Source organism: Puma concolor, chromosome B3 (genome assembly GCF_028749965.1).
Source record: "Puma concolor isolate L17-30 chromosome B3, mPumCon1.1.hap2, whole genome shotgun sequence".
In the NCBI taxonomy this organism is placed as follows: Eukaryota; Metazoa; Chordata; class Mammalia; order Carnivora; family Felidae; genus Puma; species Puma concolor.
This window is the reverse complement of record NC_141672.1, coordinates 29,346,988-29,362,945: the sequence shown is the minus strand read 5'-3', so window position 1 is coordinate 29,362,945 and position 15,958 is coordinate 29,346,988. Positions and strand designations below refer to the sequence as shown.

Here is a 15,958-nt window from a genome sequence, read left to right as displayed (position 1 = left end):
AGCAGCTAGTGATTGGAGGGCTCTGCTCCGGAAGTGCACCAAAAGGAGGGCCTAGCGGGGAGCCAAGTACATTGCGGGTCAGCGTCATGGCGGCTCGCCTGGCTCTGAGCCGGTGGAGGGCTGCACCTGCAGCTGCCGGGAGAGGTCCGCTGCTTTCCTGCCGGCGGTGGTCGGGCGCCAAGGCAGACACCGTGTACGATGTGGTGGTGTCGGGCGGAGGCCTGGTGGGCGCCGCCATGGCTTGTGCCTTGGGTAAGCGCATCTCCAGGCAGGTAGTGGGGAGGAGCGGGACCGTGGAGGAACTGTGAGGACCGTGGGAGCCCTGCGCGACGCGAGTTTTGTGGTCTTTCCCCTATCCAGAGGAGCCCCAGGGCAAGCGTCAGGTCCTTCAGGATTCCGAAGGGTCAGAAGTGGGAGGAGGATCCTTAGGGGTCATTCTAAATCCCGCCCTTTGTAATTTAGGAATGGGCACAGTCGGAAAGTATCAGGCCTTGTATGGGGCTAGGCATTTTGTTTCTTTTAAAAAATAGCTTGAGATATAATTGCATATTATAAAATTAACCCATTTAAAGAATGCGATTTAATGGTTTTTAGTATGTTAACAGATTGTGCATCCATCCCCGCAGTAAATTTTAGAACATTTTTATTACCCTCCACCCTGCAAAAGAAACAGGAAGCACTTAGTCGCTGCCCACTTCCCCCCAAACCTCCTCAACCCTAGGCAACCACTCCTGAACATATTGGTCTCTCTAGATTTGTTTTTTCCTGACATTTTTATATACATCGATTTTGCTTAATGTTTTAAAGGTTTATCCAGGTTGTATCTGTACCAGTACTTTTTTTTTTTTTTTTTTTTTTAGTTTATTTATTTTGAGAGAGCCAGCTCTCGAGCAGGGCAAGGGCAGAGAGCGAGAGGGAGAGAGAGAATCCTAAGCAGGCTCCGTGCTGTCATTGCAGAGCCCAATGGGGGCTCTGTCCCACATACTGGGAGATCATGACTAAAGTCAAGAGTCACTTGACTGAGCCCCCCAGGTGCCCCATTAGTACTTCCTTTTTATGGTTGAATAATATTCCATTGTGTGAATGTATTTATTACCTTTGGTTTGTTTGTTGATGGGCATTTGGGTTGTTTCCACTTCTGGACTATTACAGATAATGCTATTTTGTGTACAAGCTTGTGTGTAAACATATTTTTGGCTACTTGGTTCTATTTCTAGGAGTGGAATTGCTGGATCACATGCTAACTGTTTTGAAGAGCTGCCCAATGGTATTTCAAGGTGCACATCCTGGACGGCACTTGATACTACCAAGATACTGTAGTCTTCCTAGTGGGTGTGAAGTGGTATTTCCTGGTTTGACTTGCATTTCCCTAGTGAGTGAGGATGTTGAAGTATCCTTTCATATGCTTATTGGCCGTTTGTATATCTTCTTTGGAGAAATGCCTATTCAGAACCTTTCCCCATTTTATTTCTATGTATGTATATTTATTTTTTAAGTTTATTTATTTTTAAGAGAGAGAGGGAGAGAGAGAATTCCATCCAGGCTCCATACTGTCAGTATGAGCCTGAAGGATGAGATCATGAGCTGAGACAAAGCCGGCTGCTTAACTGACTGAGCCATGCAGGCACCCCTCATAATCTTTTTTTTTTTTTAATTAACTATTTATTTATTTATTTTTTTAAGAGACGTGTGAGCAGGGGAAGGGCAGAGAGAGCGGGACAGAGGATCCAAAATGGGCTCTGTGCTGAGAGCAGTGAGCCCCGATGCAGGGCTTGAACTCCCAGACTGAGATCATGATCTGAGCCAAAGACGCTGAACCAACTGAGCCACCCAGGTGCCCCCCTCATAGTCTTTTTTCATTGACGTGTAGTTGATCCCACGTTGCATCTTGATTGTAGGTTGTGCAGATAAGGAAGGTAAAACTCAGAAAGGTTAAGTAACTTGCACTCAAAAGTCAGTAATTAGGAGATACAGAGCCTTTTTGAGACACAAAACTTTCTGGCAGGTATATATACCTTTGCTTTCTAACCGTCATTTTGGTTGTACCTATTGGTAATTGGGCTAAAGTAGTTGTTCTCAAGCTTGAGTGCACTTAAGAATCACCTGGGTTTTTGTTGTGTTTTGTTTAGAGGTTTTGAATAACTAAGGCACAAAAAGGGACTTTGAGTTTTGAAATACAAAGGATATAGGGCATACGGTGTAAAGGATATAAAGTAAAACTTCCATTTTTGATTTTTAGCTTGAATATAGTCATTGAATATACTCATTGTTACCGGCTTGTGGGGCATATTTTTATTATTTTTGAGAGAGAGGCGGGGGGGGGGGGGGGGCAGAGGCAGAGAGGAGGGGGACAGAAGGTCCGAAGCCGGTTCTGCTCTGACAGCAGAGAGCCTGACACAGGGCTTGAACTCATGAACTGCGAGATCATGGCTGAGCTGAAGTTGGACATTTAGTCGACTGACCAACCCAGGTGCCCCTGTGAGGCATATTTTAAAAATGAGGATTCCAAGTTTCACTTCCAATGACTGATTGAGTTTCTCCAGGCGGAGCCCAGGAACCTTTATTTTTAACAAATACCCGCAGAGGTGGAGGCCTGGAGACCACACTTTTGAGAGTGAGAAGCACTGGGAAGAGCTTAATCTTGTAGTGACTTTAGCTTTTACACTTGATCTTAGCCAAAAAATCACCGAGAAGCGATTGGTGACTTTAGCTTTTAAGTTTTCATAGAATTCTGTATGATATGTACCTGAAAAAATTTCTAGTCTTACTAACACCTTAGTGTTAATATTTGTATTTAACTTTTTCCCTTCCTATTTTGTTCTTTGTCTTACCATCTCTCCCAACACCTCAAGGAGGGAGAGCAGCAGGGCTTTCTTTTATCAACCTTAAACAGAATTCTGTATTGTAATTATTTATTTTCCTGTCTCTTCCACAGAAGTATAAATTCATAAAGTCAGGACTGACTTTAAACATTCACAGTACAGAATTCTCTGTATATGTCTACAAAAGAAAGGTCAAGGGCCCAAATACAGCAGGTTGTGAGAATCACTGCTCTAAGTTAAGTCAAAACTACCAAACACAGGTTTACAAAAGAAAAATTTCACACACCGACTAATTTCCTTAAAAAGCTCAGAGAAAAAAGTAAGTGCTAAAAGGTGAAAGCTGGAGCTCTGGAAGGTTTGGAAAATCTCTCATGCAGTTTATTCAGTGAGCAAGCTGCTGCTTTTTTCCTGTAAGCAGTTGGGACGCTGGCAGGCGCTCAGCCTTTTACAGGCAGGTGTGTGTGGGATTGTTTTCTCCTGTTGAGTCAAGTAACCTACCAAATTGAGAAAAGTCTCAAGCATGCTAATATTTCCCCTTGATTATCACAACTTGTATTCCAGAGAATACTGTCAGTAGTTTATGTGGCGATCAACCTTTTTATTTCAACATCTACTTAATTTAATCGTTTTAAGTGTATTTATTTTGAGAGAGAGAGAGAGAACATGAGCACAAGCAGGGGAGGGGCAGAGGGAGAGGGAGAGAATCCCAAGCAGTGTGGAGCCCGATGTGAGGCTCAAACTCAACGATCCCATGAGATTACGACCTGAGCCAAAACCAAGAGTTGGTCACTTAACCAACTGAGCCACCCAGGTGCCCCTCAGAATCCACTTAATTTTGGGCAGCTGCTTTAAAAGTGAAAAATTAAAAAATAAATGAATAAATAAAATAAAATAAAAGTGAAAAATTTTCAGTAGGCTCTTCATTTTCCCCCTTAAGTCAGTTTTTCCTGGATTCTTCTTCAGACTCATATTAGTTTTTGTTTCAGTCTTGAAATATCTGTATTTTCCTCTCTTGTTGTTATTTGTAAATTGTATTCTCTAGTGTTTTTTTTTCCAAATAAGTTTTCAAAAATGTTAGTTTAAATAGCTAAAAGATAAAATACTGAACCTATTTTATAATGTGTTTGGAAATATACTTTTTCTGTTAGTTTCCTTGTGTCTTATTTAACAAAAATGTGCATTGTATATTTTGTGGATTGAGAAGATACAGCATTTGCTGCTTGGGAATATTAGCCCTAAGAAGTGGTTCCTTGCCCCCAAGGAATTTAGAATCTAGCTAAAGAGAAAGATTTGTAAATAATAGAAGGAAGAATAAAATGAAAGCTCCCTAGAGGGACAAGCAGCTGACCTATGCTGGGGGAGCAGGTGAGGAGGTGAGGCTTGAGGGAGCCGGATCCAGAGGGAAGAGTTGGCCAGGTGAACATTGGGGTGGAGCAGCTACTAGAAGGCATAGAGGTATGATGGACCAGAAGGCAGTCCTCGGAGGAGTGTGGCTGCCCTCAACCTCCAGTGCAAAACAGCAGCGCAGCAAGGTGGGGGGCAGGTGAACGTGGCAGTCTCTCCATGCTGCTCACTGCCTGTTCCACTGGCAAGGAGCGACCTTGATTTTCACACTCCTCAGTTGAATGTTCCAATAATGCCACTCTTCTAATTTAGATTCCAGAGAATGTGGGGTTTTTATCATTACTGAGTAAAATCTCCAGTGTTTCTTCTCTGGTAATCCTAACACATTTTTTTTTCCTTTCCTTTTTGGGCTGCAGCAACTCCCTGCTTCCTGTTTCCATGTCTTTTTCTGGGATATTGTGGCGGGACTGTATCTGTGCTGCAGTTGCCCAGTAACAAAATCCCTTTTTACTTCCCTATATAGATGTTTGAGGACCAGAGTTGGAGGCCCAGTTGATGTATTTTTTGGGCTCCTTTTCTTTTACAAACTAATTCTTTATTCTTTTTTTTATTTTATTTATTTATTTATTTTTTTAAAAAAAAATTTTTTTTTCAACGTTTATTTATTTTTGGGACAGAGAGAGACAGAGCATGAACGGGGGAGGGGCAGAGAGAGAGGGAGACACAGAATCGGAAACAGGCTCCAGGCTCTGAGCCATCAGCCCAGAGCCCGACGCGGGGCTCAAACTCACGGACCGCGAGATCGTGGCCTGGCTGAAGTCGGACGCTTAACCGACTGCGCCACCCAGGCGCCCCCTAATTCTTTATTCTTGATTTAATCTTGACGCCACAATAAATTTTGCTTGTTGAATATTCCATTTTTCTGTTGAGCAGGATTTGTATATTTTTAGTGACTGAAATAGTTTCAAGATTAGGAGTATCTGGTGTCTAAGTACTTCAGCCTTTCTCTGTTACTTCTTCCTCTCTAAGGAATTCTGGCTCATTATGAATTTTGCCATTATTTGTTTCTGTGCAAATGGCAGGTGTTGGACTGTCTAGAGAAACCTTAAAGTCATGGGCAGGGTAGTTCAGATGGCTTAAATAGTGGTATGTGTTCTTGCTTAGGATTCTGCGTGGTGTTTCCTTTTTGTGTGCCCTGTGAGAAATATGTATCCTAAGAGCGAATGAATTAGTTAATCTGTTGTTTCTCTTGGAAACAAGAAAAGGAAGAAATTCTGATATGATGTAAAATGTTGATTTTTTTTTTTTTTTTTTTTTTTTTTAGGACATGATACTCATTTTTGTGACAAGAAAATCCTGTTGCTAGAAGCAGGTCCAAAAAAAGTATGGGAGAAATTGCCAGAAACTTACAGCAACAGAGTCAGCTCCATTTCCCCTGGCTCTGCAACCCTTCTCAGTAGTGAGTAGATGTTTCATAGAACCGGTCTCTCGTCTCTCTTGGCTTTCCAGTGTGCCTGGTAGGGCAGTGTCTCCAGAGCATCTGGTGAGGAGGGAGCTCATTGTGGGGGCGGTGGGGGGGGGATGGTGTAGGTTATCTAGTTCATCGTTGAAGATGAGGACCCCTGACACTGTTAAAAGTGTACCTAGTCTGAGAAAGACCTCCTTGGGACTTGTGGGTCCATCATGTAGGCTTCCTTTGTGATGTTGGGTCATTATGAATTGATGGAATTGAAACTATATGAACTAATTATGACCATTCACTTCTGGTAGGAGCACCCTCTTCATTCCCAGAGTCAGCCCTCTGGGGAGCTAGGAGTTTGCATGCTAGATGCTTTTGGAGTGTAGATGGATGTGTGCACATGGAACACATTAGAAAACTATCTTTAGGGGGCGCCTGGGTGGCTCAGTCGGTTAAGCGTCCGACTTCAGCCAGGTCACGATCTCGCGGTCCGTGAGTTCGAGCCCCGCGTCAGGCTCTGGGCTAATGGCTGAGAGCCTGGAGCCTGTTTCCGATTCTGTGTCTCCCTCTCTCTCTGCCCCTCCCCCGTTCATGCTCTGTCTCTCTCTGTCCCAAAAATAAATAAAAAAAAAAAAACTATCTTTAGGTTTCTGCCAAATGTTACTCCCTCAGGCTATCCTATCTAGAACCACCCTGTCAAAAATTAGACTCTTCCATCATTCTTTAGCCTCTTACACTGCTTTATTTTTCTTCATAACACTTAGTACTACCTGACAATATATTATGTATTTTTTTACCGTCTGTGTCTCCAGCCAGAGTGTTAGCTGCAGAAGGGCAGGAACTTTTTCTGTTTGGTTTCACACTTTATGCTCAGTACCTAGAATTGTGTTGGGCACATAAGTAGGTGCTCAATAAAGAAAAAGTCTTTTTTTTTTAAGATATTACTTTTAAGGAATCTCTACGCTCATTGTGGGGCTCGAACTCATAACCCCATGATCAAGAGTCACACGCCCTGAGTGAGCCAGTTGCCCTCCCAAAATAGTCTTTATTCAGAGAGTTTAACTTCTGTAGGATGGTGAAAAACAATGTGGGTTTGGTTTCCTTTTTTATCCCCCCCCCATTTTTTTTTTAAGTTTACTTATTTATTTTGAGAGAGTGTAAGTGAGAAAGGGGCAGAGAGGAGAGTGGGGTAGAGAGAGAGAATTCCAAGCAGGCTCCACACCACCAATGCAGAGCCCAATGTGGGGATCGAACTCCCGAACCATGAGATCATGACCTGAGCTGAAGTTGAATGCTTAACCGACTGAGCCACCCAGGCACCCCCCTTTCCCCTAACTTTAATGTGATTTGACTTTTTGATTATGAAAGCTGTGCCTTTTTTCATGCTATATAATCTGAACTGGGGAGCAGAGTAGCTTAACTCCTAGCATCAAACAGGAAGAAATGGCAAGTATTTTCCAGTTTGTCATTGGAGAACACTGAAAACAACCTCTTACTTCAAAGGTTAGAAAGACAAGTGGAGACTAGGAAGGGTGTGGTCCCATAAGGTTGCTCTGGCCTATATATAGATCCTTTCTTTTGTAGGTTTTGGTGCCTGGGACCACATCTGCAACATGAGATACAGAGCCTTTCGGCGAATGCAGGTGCCTTCTTTATCACTTTTGGCAAGATCTCTTGGTTGTCTTGGGTTAAGATATTGAAGTCCATATTCTCCGTATTTCCTGTGAAAGTGGGAAGAATCAAAGTTCTCACTCAGTCTAAGGAGTCGGGGGAAGCATTCTCGAGAGAATTTTCTTCTTACCTTCTGTCTCCTGCCAGAGGGACTGACATTGTGATTTTTCTGGTTCTGTCACTTGGGAAAGCAGTAGTTTCTGACTGGAGTAATGCTTTCTTTTCCTTGGGTTATAATACAAGTTTCCCTTTGTGTTTTCCAGGTGTGGGATGCCTGCTCAGAGGCCCTGATAATGTTCGATAAGGATAATCTGGACGACATGGGCTATATAGTGGAGAATGATGTCATAATGTGCGCTCTCACCAAGCAGCTGGAGGCCGTGTCGGGTGAGGCACCCACTTCTTACATCTTCCTTTTACTCTGGAAGGTGAACTACTTTAGAATTATCAGAGGACTTACTGGAAAAAAGGACGCCTTTTACAGAGACTGAACATCCACCATAAAGAAATCCTCTGATGGGTATTTTAGGGTTCTTCCCTTTTCTTTTTTTTTTTTTTTTTTAATTTTTTAATTTTTTTTAATGTTTATTTACTTTGGAGGGAGAGAGAGAGAGGGAGTGTGTGAGCAGGTGAGGGGCAGAGAAAGAGACACACAGAATCTGAAGCAGGCACTGAGCCCGACACGGGGCTTGAACTCATGAACCGCAGGATCATGACCTGAGCCACCCAGGTGCCCTGGGTTGTTCTTTTCTTTCTTTCTTTTTTTTTTTTTAAACAGTTTTACTCCGGTATAATTTACATACCATAGAATTCACCCATTTTAAGTGTACAATTCAGTGATTTTTAGTGTAATTATAGAGTTATGCCACCATCACAATATCATTTTAGAACATTTCTGTCACCTCAAAAAGAAACCTTATGTCCATTTACATCCATTTCCCATTCCCAACCCCAGCCCCTGGCACCATTGATCTACTTTTCTGTCTCTTGGGATTTGTCTGTTCTGGACATTTCATATAGATAGAATCATACAAGACATATGTATGCTTCTGTGTCTACTTCTCTCACTGAACATATCTTTGAGATTCATTCATGTTGCAGTTCCATTCTTTTTTATTGCCAAGTAGTATTCCATCATGTGGATATACCACATTTCATTTATTCATTCATGAGTTAATGGACATTTGGATTGTTTCCACTTTTTGGCAATTGTGAATAATGCTATGAACACCTGTGTACAAGTTTTTGCGTGGACATAGGTTTCTGGGTAGATACTTAGGAGTAGACTTGCTGGGTCATATAATAATTCTGTGTTTAACATTTTCAGAAACTACTAAACTTTTTCAAAGAGGCTATACCATTTCCCTTTCCCACCAATGATATATAAGGGTTCCAATATCTCCACATCCTTACCAACACTTACTTTTCACTTTTTATTTTATTTTTTTTTTATTATAGCCATCTTAGTGACTGAAATGGTATCTCATTGTAGTTTTGATTGTATTTCCCATCTTTTCCTCTGCTTATTGGCCATTTGGAGAAATGACTATTCAAAATCTTTTGCCCATATAAAAACTGGATTGTCAGGGTGCCTGGGTGGCTCAGTCGGTTGAACATCTGACTCTTGATTTCGGCTCAGGTCATGGTCTCATGGTTTGTGAGATCGAGCCCCACTGTTAGGCTCTACGCTGATAGTCAGGAGCCTGCTTGGGATTCTCTCCCTCCTCTCTCTGCCCCTCCCCTGCTTGTGCACTCTCTCTATAAATATAAATAAACATTAAAAAAAAAAAAAACTGGATTGTCTTTCTTTTTGAGTTACAAGAGTTTTTTATATATTCTGAATATGAATTCCTTATTAGATACATAATTTGCAAATATCTCCGAGTTCTAGCTTTCTGATATGGGATAATAACTTATCCATGTAATCAACTTATGTGCAACTTTTTTAAAGATTTTTTTTAAGTTTATTTAATTTTTTTTTATGTTTATTTATTTTGAGAGAGAGAGAGTGAGCACGAGATGGGGAGGGGCAGAGAGAGAGGTGGGGGGATAGAAAGAATTCCAAGCAGGCTCTGTGCTGTCAGTGCAGAGCCTGATGCAGAGCTCCAACTCACAAAATCATGAGATCATGACCTGAGCCAAAACCAAGAGTTGGACACTTAACCGACTGAGCCACCCAAGTGCCCTTTTTTAATTTATTTTGAGAGAGTACCAGAGTGAGCAGGGGAGGGGCAGAGAGAGGAGGAGAGAGAATCCCAAGCAGGCTCCATACTGTCAGCAGGGTGAAGCCCAGTGCAGGGCCTGAACCCATGAACCACAAGATCATGACCCAAGCCAAAATCAGGAGTCAGACGTTTAACTGTCTGAGCCACCCAGGCACCCCCAAAATTTTAAGTAATTTCATGCTTTACCGACTGAGCCAGCCAGGCATCCCACTTATGTGCAGCTTTTAAAGATAACTTAGACCTAATATTTAGTCACTTAGAAACATGTTCCGTAATATATTGGTGGAAAAAGTATGTGTCATATCCTACATGTGCACTGTGTCTATATGCATAGGAAATCATCTGGAAAGCTAGATGGCAAAGCTTTAACTGTAGTTGCCTCTGAATGATGAGATTAAGGGTGATTTTTCCCTCCTTTTTAAGTCTTTGTTGTTCAGACTTCCAGTAGGTGTATCATTTTTATGATCAGAAAAGTAAAACGATTTCCAATGGCAAGAAAAATCTTATGAAATCTAGAACTTACCTGGGCCCATGGGATTCCCACCCTGTTTATTCTGAAAGCACATGTGGATTCGCTTAGGCACAGAGGGAAACTACAAGAGCAGTGAGTGTGGAGATGAGAAGAAAGAATCCCTGGTGCAGGCTGGTAACTCAGAGTTGATTTTTTTTGACACTGATTCATCCCTGTGACTTTTGTCATTTATCAGCTCTCAGACCATAGCATTAATTATAGGAGTTATTTGTTAGATCTTTTCTTGCTTAGGGGTAAATGATAAGAGACAGCTGTCTTGAGAGCTTGCTTTAGATCTAGTTAGGGCTTTTTTCTCAGCCGTGTGGACTGCCTTTCTAATGTTTTGTTTTCTCTCTTCTGACCTCCTAGACCGTGTGACGGTTCTCTACAGGAGCAAAGCAGTCGGCTATACCTGGCCTTATCCATTTCCCATGACAGACTCCAGCCCTTGGGTTCATATTACCCTAGGTGATGGCAGCACCCTCCAGACTAAATTGTTGGTAGTTGAAAATTCTTATTTTGCCAGGGGTCTTGCATATCCATAGCTTATTCTAAACTCTAGGGCCTTTAGTTTTTAGATCTAAGCTATAGTTGAAGTAAATTTTTGGCAGAGCTTTTGGTTATAAGGACCAGTACCCACCTAGGCCAACTCAAGTTAATATGGTGTCATTGTAAATCCTGTATAGGAAGCAGTCTCCTAGACTATCTTAGGTCTGGAAATAAAACAAACCTGTCCCTGTGAGGGACAAAAACCGGAAATTGAGGTTCTTTTTTCCCTCACAGGAGTCCTGTAGTCAATCCATCTCATTGTATTCCCCCCCCCCCCTTTTTTTCTGCTTGCCAGCTTCCTCTTTTACTTGACATCCATTCCTAACCTTACAACAGGAGTGTTCAGCTCCAGTGCCTGCCTTATTGATTTCTAGTTCAAACATCAAGAGACTTTGGCCAAGCTAACCTCTGGCTAGTACCTCATGGAGGACACGTCCAGCTTTGGTCCATTAGCTGAGACTGGGGTCACCTAGGTAAGGCTACCCCTCCAGGGGCTGTGAGTGAGGCAAGCATGGTCACAAGTTGTCTGCTACAGATGGGCTTTGAGAACAGGTGGACCTAGAGAAAACTTGAGACAGAAACAAACCTCTGGAACAGTTTCATGTATTAAGAAGTTATAAGACTTAACAGGCTCTTGTTTCCATGCAGATTGGTGCAGACGGTCACAACTCAGGAGTGCGGCAGGCTGCTGGGATTCAGAACGTCAGCTGGAACTATGATCAGTCTGCTGTTGTAGCTACTTTGCATTTATCGGAGGTAAAGTCCTGAGCTCACCATCTGGGGACCCTGCTCGTGTTTAATGGGTACTGAGTACCTCTCGTGAGAACTCTTCTTTCAATTGTAGGCCACAGAAAACAATGTAGCTTGGCAGAGATTTCTTCCCTCTGGGCCCATTGCTCTGCTCCCGGTAAGAAGTCCTTCTGGGTACTCTGCTTAAACATGCCCAGCCTTCCTCTTTTAGGGCTTCACTTTCTCTCAACCTTTTTCTGCTTTCTAGGGAATATGCCCAAGCTAACTTTACTTCCTTTATGCTTGAGAGCTCCCAAGAACAGAAGTTTTAGCCCTTAGCATTGGTGTTCTTTTGACACAGCTCTCAGACACCTTGAGTTCCTTGGTTTGGTCCACATCCCATGAACATGCAGCAGAACTGGTGAGCATGGATGAAGAAAAGTTTGTGGATGCCATTAACTCTGCCTTTGTGAGTATGAATTTGTCCAGCTGATGACGTGTTGCAGGGTGGTAGATACAGAAAGGTGTTTTGATGAAGGAAAAAGGAATAACCAACCAGCTGCCCCTTTGTAAGTGGGTTATGTGAAGAGGAGGGCATTCGGGGAAATGAAAAACAATGGAAATTAATAACTTCTGTGGTTTTTTGTGGTTGTGGGCTGTTGTGCTGACTGAAACAGCTGCCTGGGCAGTAGTTAGCATTGGCCTTTTTTTTGAAGCTGTAATATTTGGCTAGTTTTGAATAGCTATGAACTTTGGAAGCCTGATTCATTAGAAGTGTTCTGGAGAGGAGCTGAGCACATTTCAGCAGGGAGCTAAGTTTTGTAGAGGCACCTGGGTGGCTCAGTCAGTTAAGGGTCTTGACTCTTAATTTCAGCTCAGGTTAAGATCTCACAGTTCCATGGGTTTGAGCCCCACATGGGGCTCTGTGCTGACAGTGTGGAGCCTGCTTGGGATTCTTTCTCTCTCTCTCTCTCTGCCCCTCCCCCACTCACATGTGTGCTCTCTCTCACACATGCTCTCTTTCAAAATAAATATAAACTTAAAAGTTTTGTAGACAGACATGGATTCAATACTGTTATGGTTCTGTTAATCTCCTAGAAAAGGGAAACAGTATCACCAGCCTCTCAGAGTTTAATAATAATAAAAAGTCTAAAGACTGTTTTAGTTTATTTTTGAGAGTGTGTGTGTGTGAGAGAGATTGAAGCCCGATGCAGGGCTCGATCCTACAAACCATAAGATCGTGACCTGAGCCAAAAAAAATAGCCAGATGCTCGACTGAGCCACCCAGGCACCCCAAAAGTCTAAAGACTTAAAAAATGAGAGAATTTATGTAAAATGCATAGAACATACCTAGTACGTTGTAAGTGCTCAACAAATGGTAATGATTATTCTGGAGCAGATACATAAAGCCTTTAATAGTACTGACACCAGTGGGGTAACTTGGTGGCTCAGTCGATTAAGCGTCTGACTTTGGCTCAAGGTTCGTGGGTTCAAGCCCCGCATCGGGCTCTGTGCTGACAGCTCGGAGCCTGGAGCCTGCTTCAGATTCTGTCTTCCCCGTCTCTTTACCCCTCCCCCACTCATCCTCTGTCTCTCTCAAAAATAAACATTAAAAAATTTAAAAAATACTGGCACTAGTAATTTTGGAGCCTCAATACCACATTTATCTAAAATTCACTAATAGTAATAATCAGCAACATTTATGGAGTGCTTACTGTGTGCCATGTGCAGGTGAAGAGTATTACCTGCATGTATTTAATGCAGTGAACCACTGAGGTAGGTACTATTATCATGCTCATTTACAGCTAGGTTACTTGCCTAACGAGGTCACAGAGCTAGCGGTAAAGCTGGTTCAGAAATCAGGCTGGTCCTTGAGCCTGTGGTTTTAACTACCAAACTCTCTACTACTTCACTAGTGACTTCACAGTAGTTTTACAGTGAAGAACTTAGGCTTCACTGCTCTGGAGCAGCAACAGGAGTAAAAGGGGCAGAGTCTTTTAGGCTAAAGTGCCTTCCGAAGTAAATGGTGAACTCTACCCCTCCTCTGGTCATTTAGCATGTATTCCTGGCACAGACGTTTTCAGTGCATTCATTTGGCAACAATTACATGTGCCTTCTATGTAGAAGAGTCTGGAAATGGACAAATGAGACACAGTCCCCGCTTTCGGGAAGCTCACAGACAAGTGAGGGAGAAAGATACTTAAGTGACAGTTTGGGAACAGTGGTACAAGTATTTATAGGGTGTTGGAGCACAGAAGAGGGTTTGCAGGGAGGTTCACAAAAAGTGGTGACAGCTTCCGGATGCTATGAGGGTTACCCTGGTGAACTAGGAGGACATTCTAGCAAAGTGGGGAATGCCAGAAGCAAGAGGATGTTGTAGAATGAGCTACGCTGTGGCTAGTGTGTGGTTTTAAGGGTTAAGGTGAAGTGAAAGGTGAAGTTCAGAGGTAGACGGGAGCAGCTCACGAGCAGTTTGGCTTGAGCCTAAAACCTGGGGGAAGTTGTGTTCTGTATTTGTTTAAGGGGGCTTGTCACCTGCGGTCTAGATCAGTTTGGCATGTGAGGTACTATTAACTCTTGGCTGTAGTTATAAAATGTATTTCCTTGCTGATTTAATTCCCTGTTGATCACTGGTGAATTTTCACGGTTTGTTTACGGCTGATACTACTCAGTGGAGTGATGCTAACCACACCGACTTCATCGACTCGGCTGGCACCATGCTGCAATATGCTGTTGCCTTTCTGAAGCCCACTAAGGTCTCAGCTCGCCAGCTGCCCCCAAGTGTAGCCAGAGTGGACGCCAGAAGCCGAATGTCATTTCCACTTGGGTTGGGACATGCTGCTGAATACGTCCGGCCTCGGCTGGCGCTCATTGGGTAAGACGACAACACAGCAGGGCTGCTGTCTTCGCACTCTGCTGCAGAGGCCGCATCTGAACTCTGCTTTCTTTTTAGGGATGCAGCCCACAGAGTCCATCCACTTGCAGGACAAGGTGTCAACATGGGCTTTGGGGATATCTCCAGCTTGGTCCATCACCTCAGTGCTGCAGCCTTCAATGGGAAGGACTTAGGTAAGGGTTCAGGTACCTCAGAGAAGTATCCAGAGATCATGTGGTTAGGAAAGGTCAGGACCCCAAAATGTCCCTCAGCAGCCGGATATGGTAGACTTCAGTGTGTCTGGTTTGCTGGCAAAGAACTTCACTATTGCTTTAAGGATTTATACCTTTCCTCCAGGCTCTATGAGCCATCTCACAGGTTATGAGACGGATCGACAGCGTCACAACACTGCTCTTCTGGCTGCTACTGACCTCCTAAAAAGGCTCTACTCCACCAGTGCCACTCCACTTGTGCTGCTCAGGACGTGGGGCTTGCAGGCTACAAATGCAGTATCTCCACTCAAGGTAAGGTCACTCATGGCTCTCCACGAGTCCTGCTCACTGAGGAGGACTTTGCCAATTATTCTGAATTTCTTTGAATTTTTTTCTGAATACCTTCCCCATTGGTTATGAGCAAAAAAGTCCTTGCTGGGCTTGGTGCTAGAGCCCACATGTAAGCAGTAAACTTCATATGAGGAAAAATTGTGAATAGGAACTTTTAAAGTTTTAAAGATGTTTTAAACTCCTTTTGCTGCTTGGCCAGCTGCTTTCCTGAGAAACTTCTCTTAAAAGACACTTTGGAGGGACTCTTGGGAGGAGGATCTATCTGGGACTTCTGCCAATGTTTTGCTTTAATCACTTTGGAGATTTATATATAAAAATTTTTAAGAAATATTTTAAACTATTTTCTTCACTTGCCCCCATGCTTTACAGTGTCTGTTTCATTTTTCTCCAGGAACAGATTATGGCCTTTGCAAGCAAATGAGTGCTCCTCTTCTGGAGATTATGGTGATGAAAAATGAACATCTTTTCCTAAGACCATCACATAGTTTCAAGATTTAATAAATTTACTTTACATTAGAATTCTCTAGTCTCTTTTTCTCCTCTGCTTAATGGGCCTGTGGAGCCCAAATAATGAATGACAGATAAATTCAGTGTGAGAAGGGCATATCAATCAAGCCAAGAAAAAACCTCAAAGGAAGACTATTATGATTTGGTTGAAAAGACTTTTTATTACTAAGAAAAATTGCTAAGGGGCTGTCTCATCCATTTCGCTTGTTAATTTTAGAACTCTTAAGTTGCTGTCAACTTGAAACAGACTACTAATTTACATAGCATATTTTATGTGAACGTCATGGTAACCACAAGGGAAAAACACAGTAAATACACAAAAGAAAATGAGAAAGGAATTTAAACAGAACACCAGAAAGCCATCAAACCACCAGGGAAGAAAGAAGAACCCAAAACTACAGAAACAGCCAGAAAATAATGAACAAAATGGCAGTAAGGTGTGTATTTACCTATAATTACTTTAAATGAAAATGGACTAAGCCAAATGACAGAGTACGTGGATTAAAAAACCACACATCTACATACTGCCTACAAGAAACAATGAAAATGGACTAAATTAGCCAAATGACAGAGTGGGTGGATTAAAAAAACCACACATCTATATACTGCTTACAAGAGACACTTCAGTAGGACACAACGCAGGCTGGAATTGGAAGGGACAGAAAAAGATATTCCATGGAAATGAAAACCAGATAAGCTATAT

At 42.6% G+C, this 15,958-nt stretch overlaps 1 protein-coding gene across 1 annotated transcript; it reads left to right on the top strand.

Moving 5' to 3' along the window:
• Positions 1-30: 30 nt before the first annotated feature.
• Positions 31-15,267, top strand: COQ6 (coenzyme Q6, monooxygenase). The gene is made up of 12 exons (XM_025919532.2): positions 31-252; positions 5,491-5,625; positions 7,210-7,268; positions 7,560-7,683; positions 10,402-10,532; positions 11,230-11,337; positions 11,426-11,488; positions 11,672-11,779; positions 13,983-14,185; positions 14,264-14,379; positions 14,543-14,709; positions 15,140-15,267. Exons 1-12 carry the CDS (start codon positions 87-89, stop codon positions 15,167-15,169), a joined length of 1,410 nt encoding a protein of 469 aa, XP_025775317.1. The 5' UTR covers positions 31-86; the 3' UTR covers positions 15,170-15,267.
• Positions 15,268-15,958: the final 691 nt, after the last annotated feature.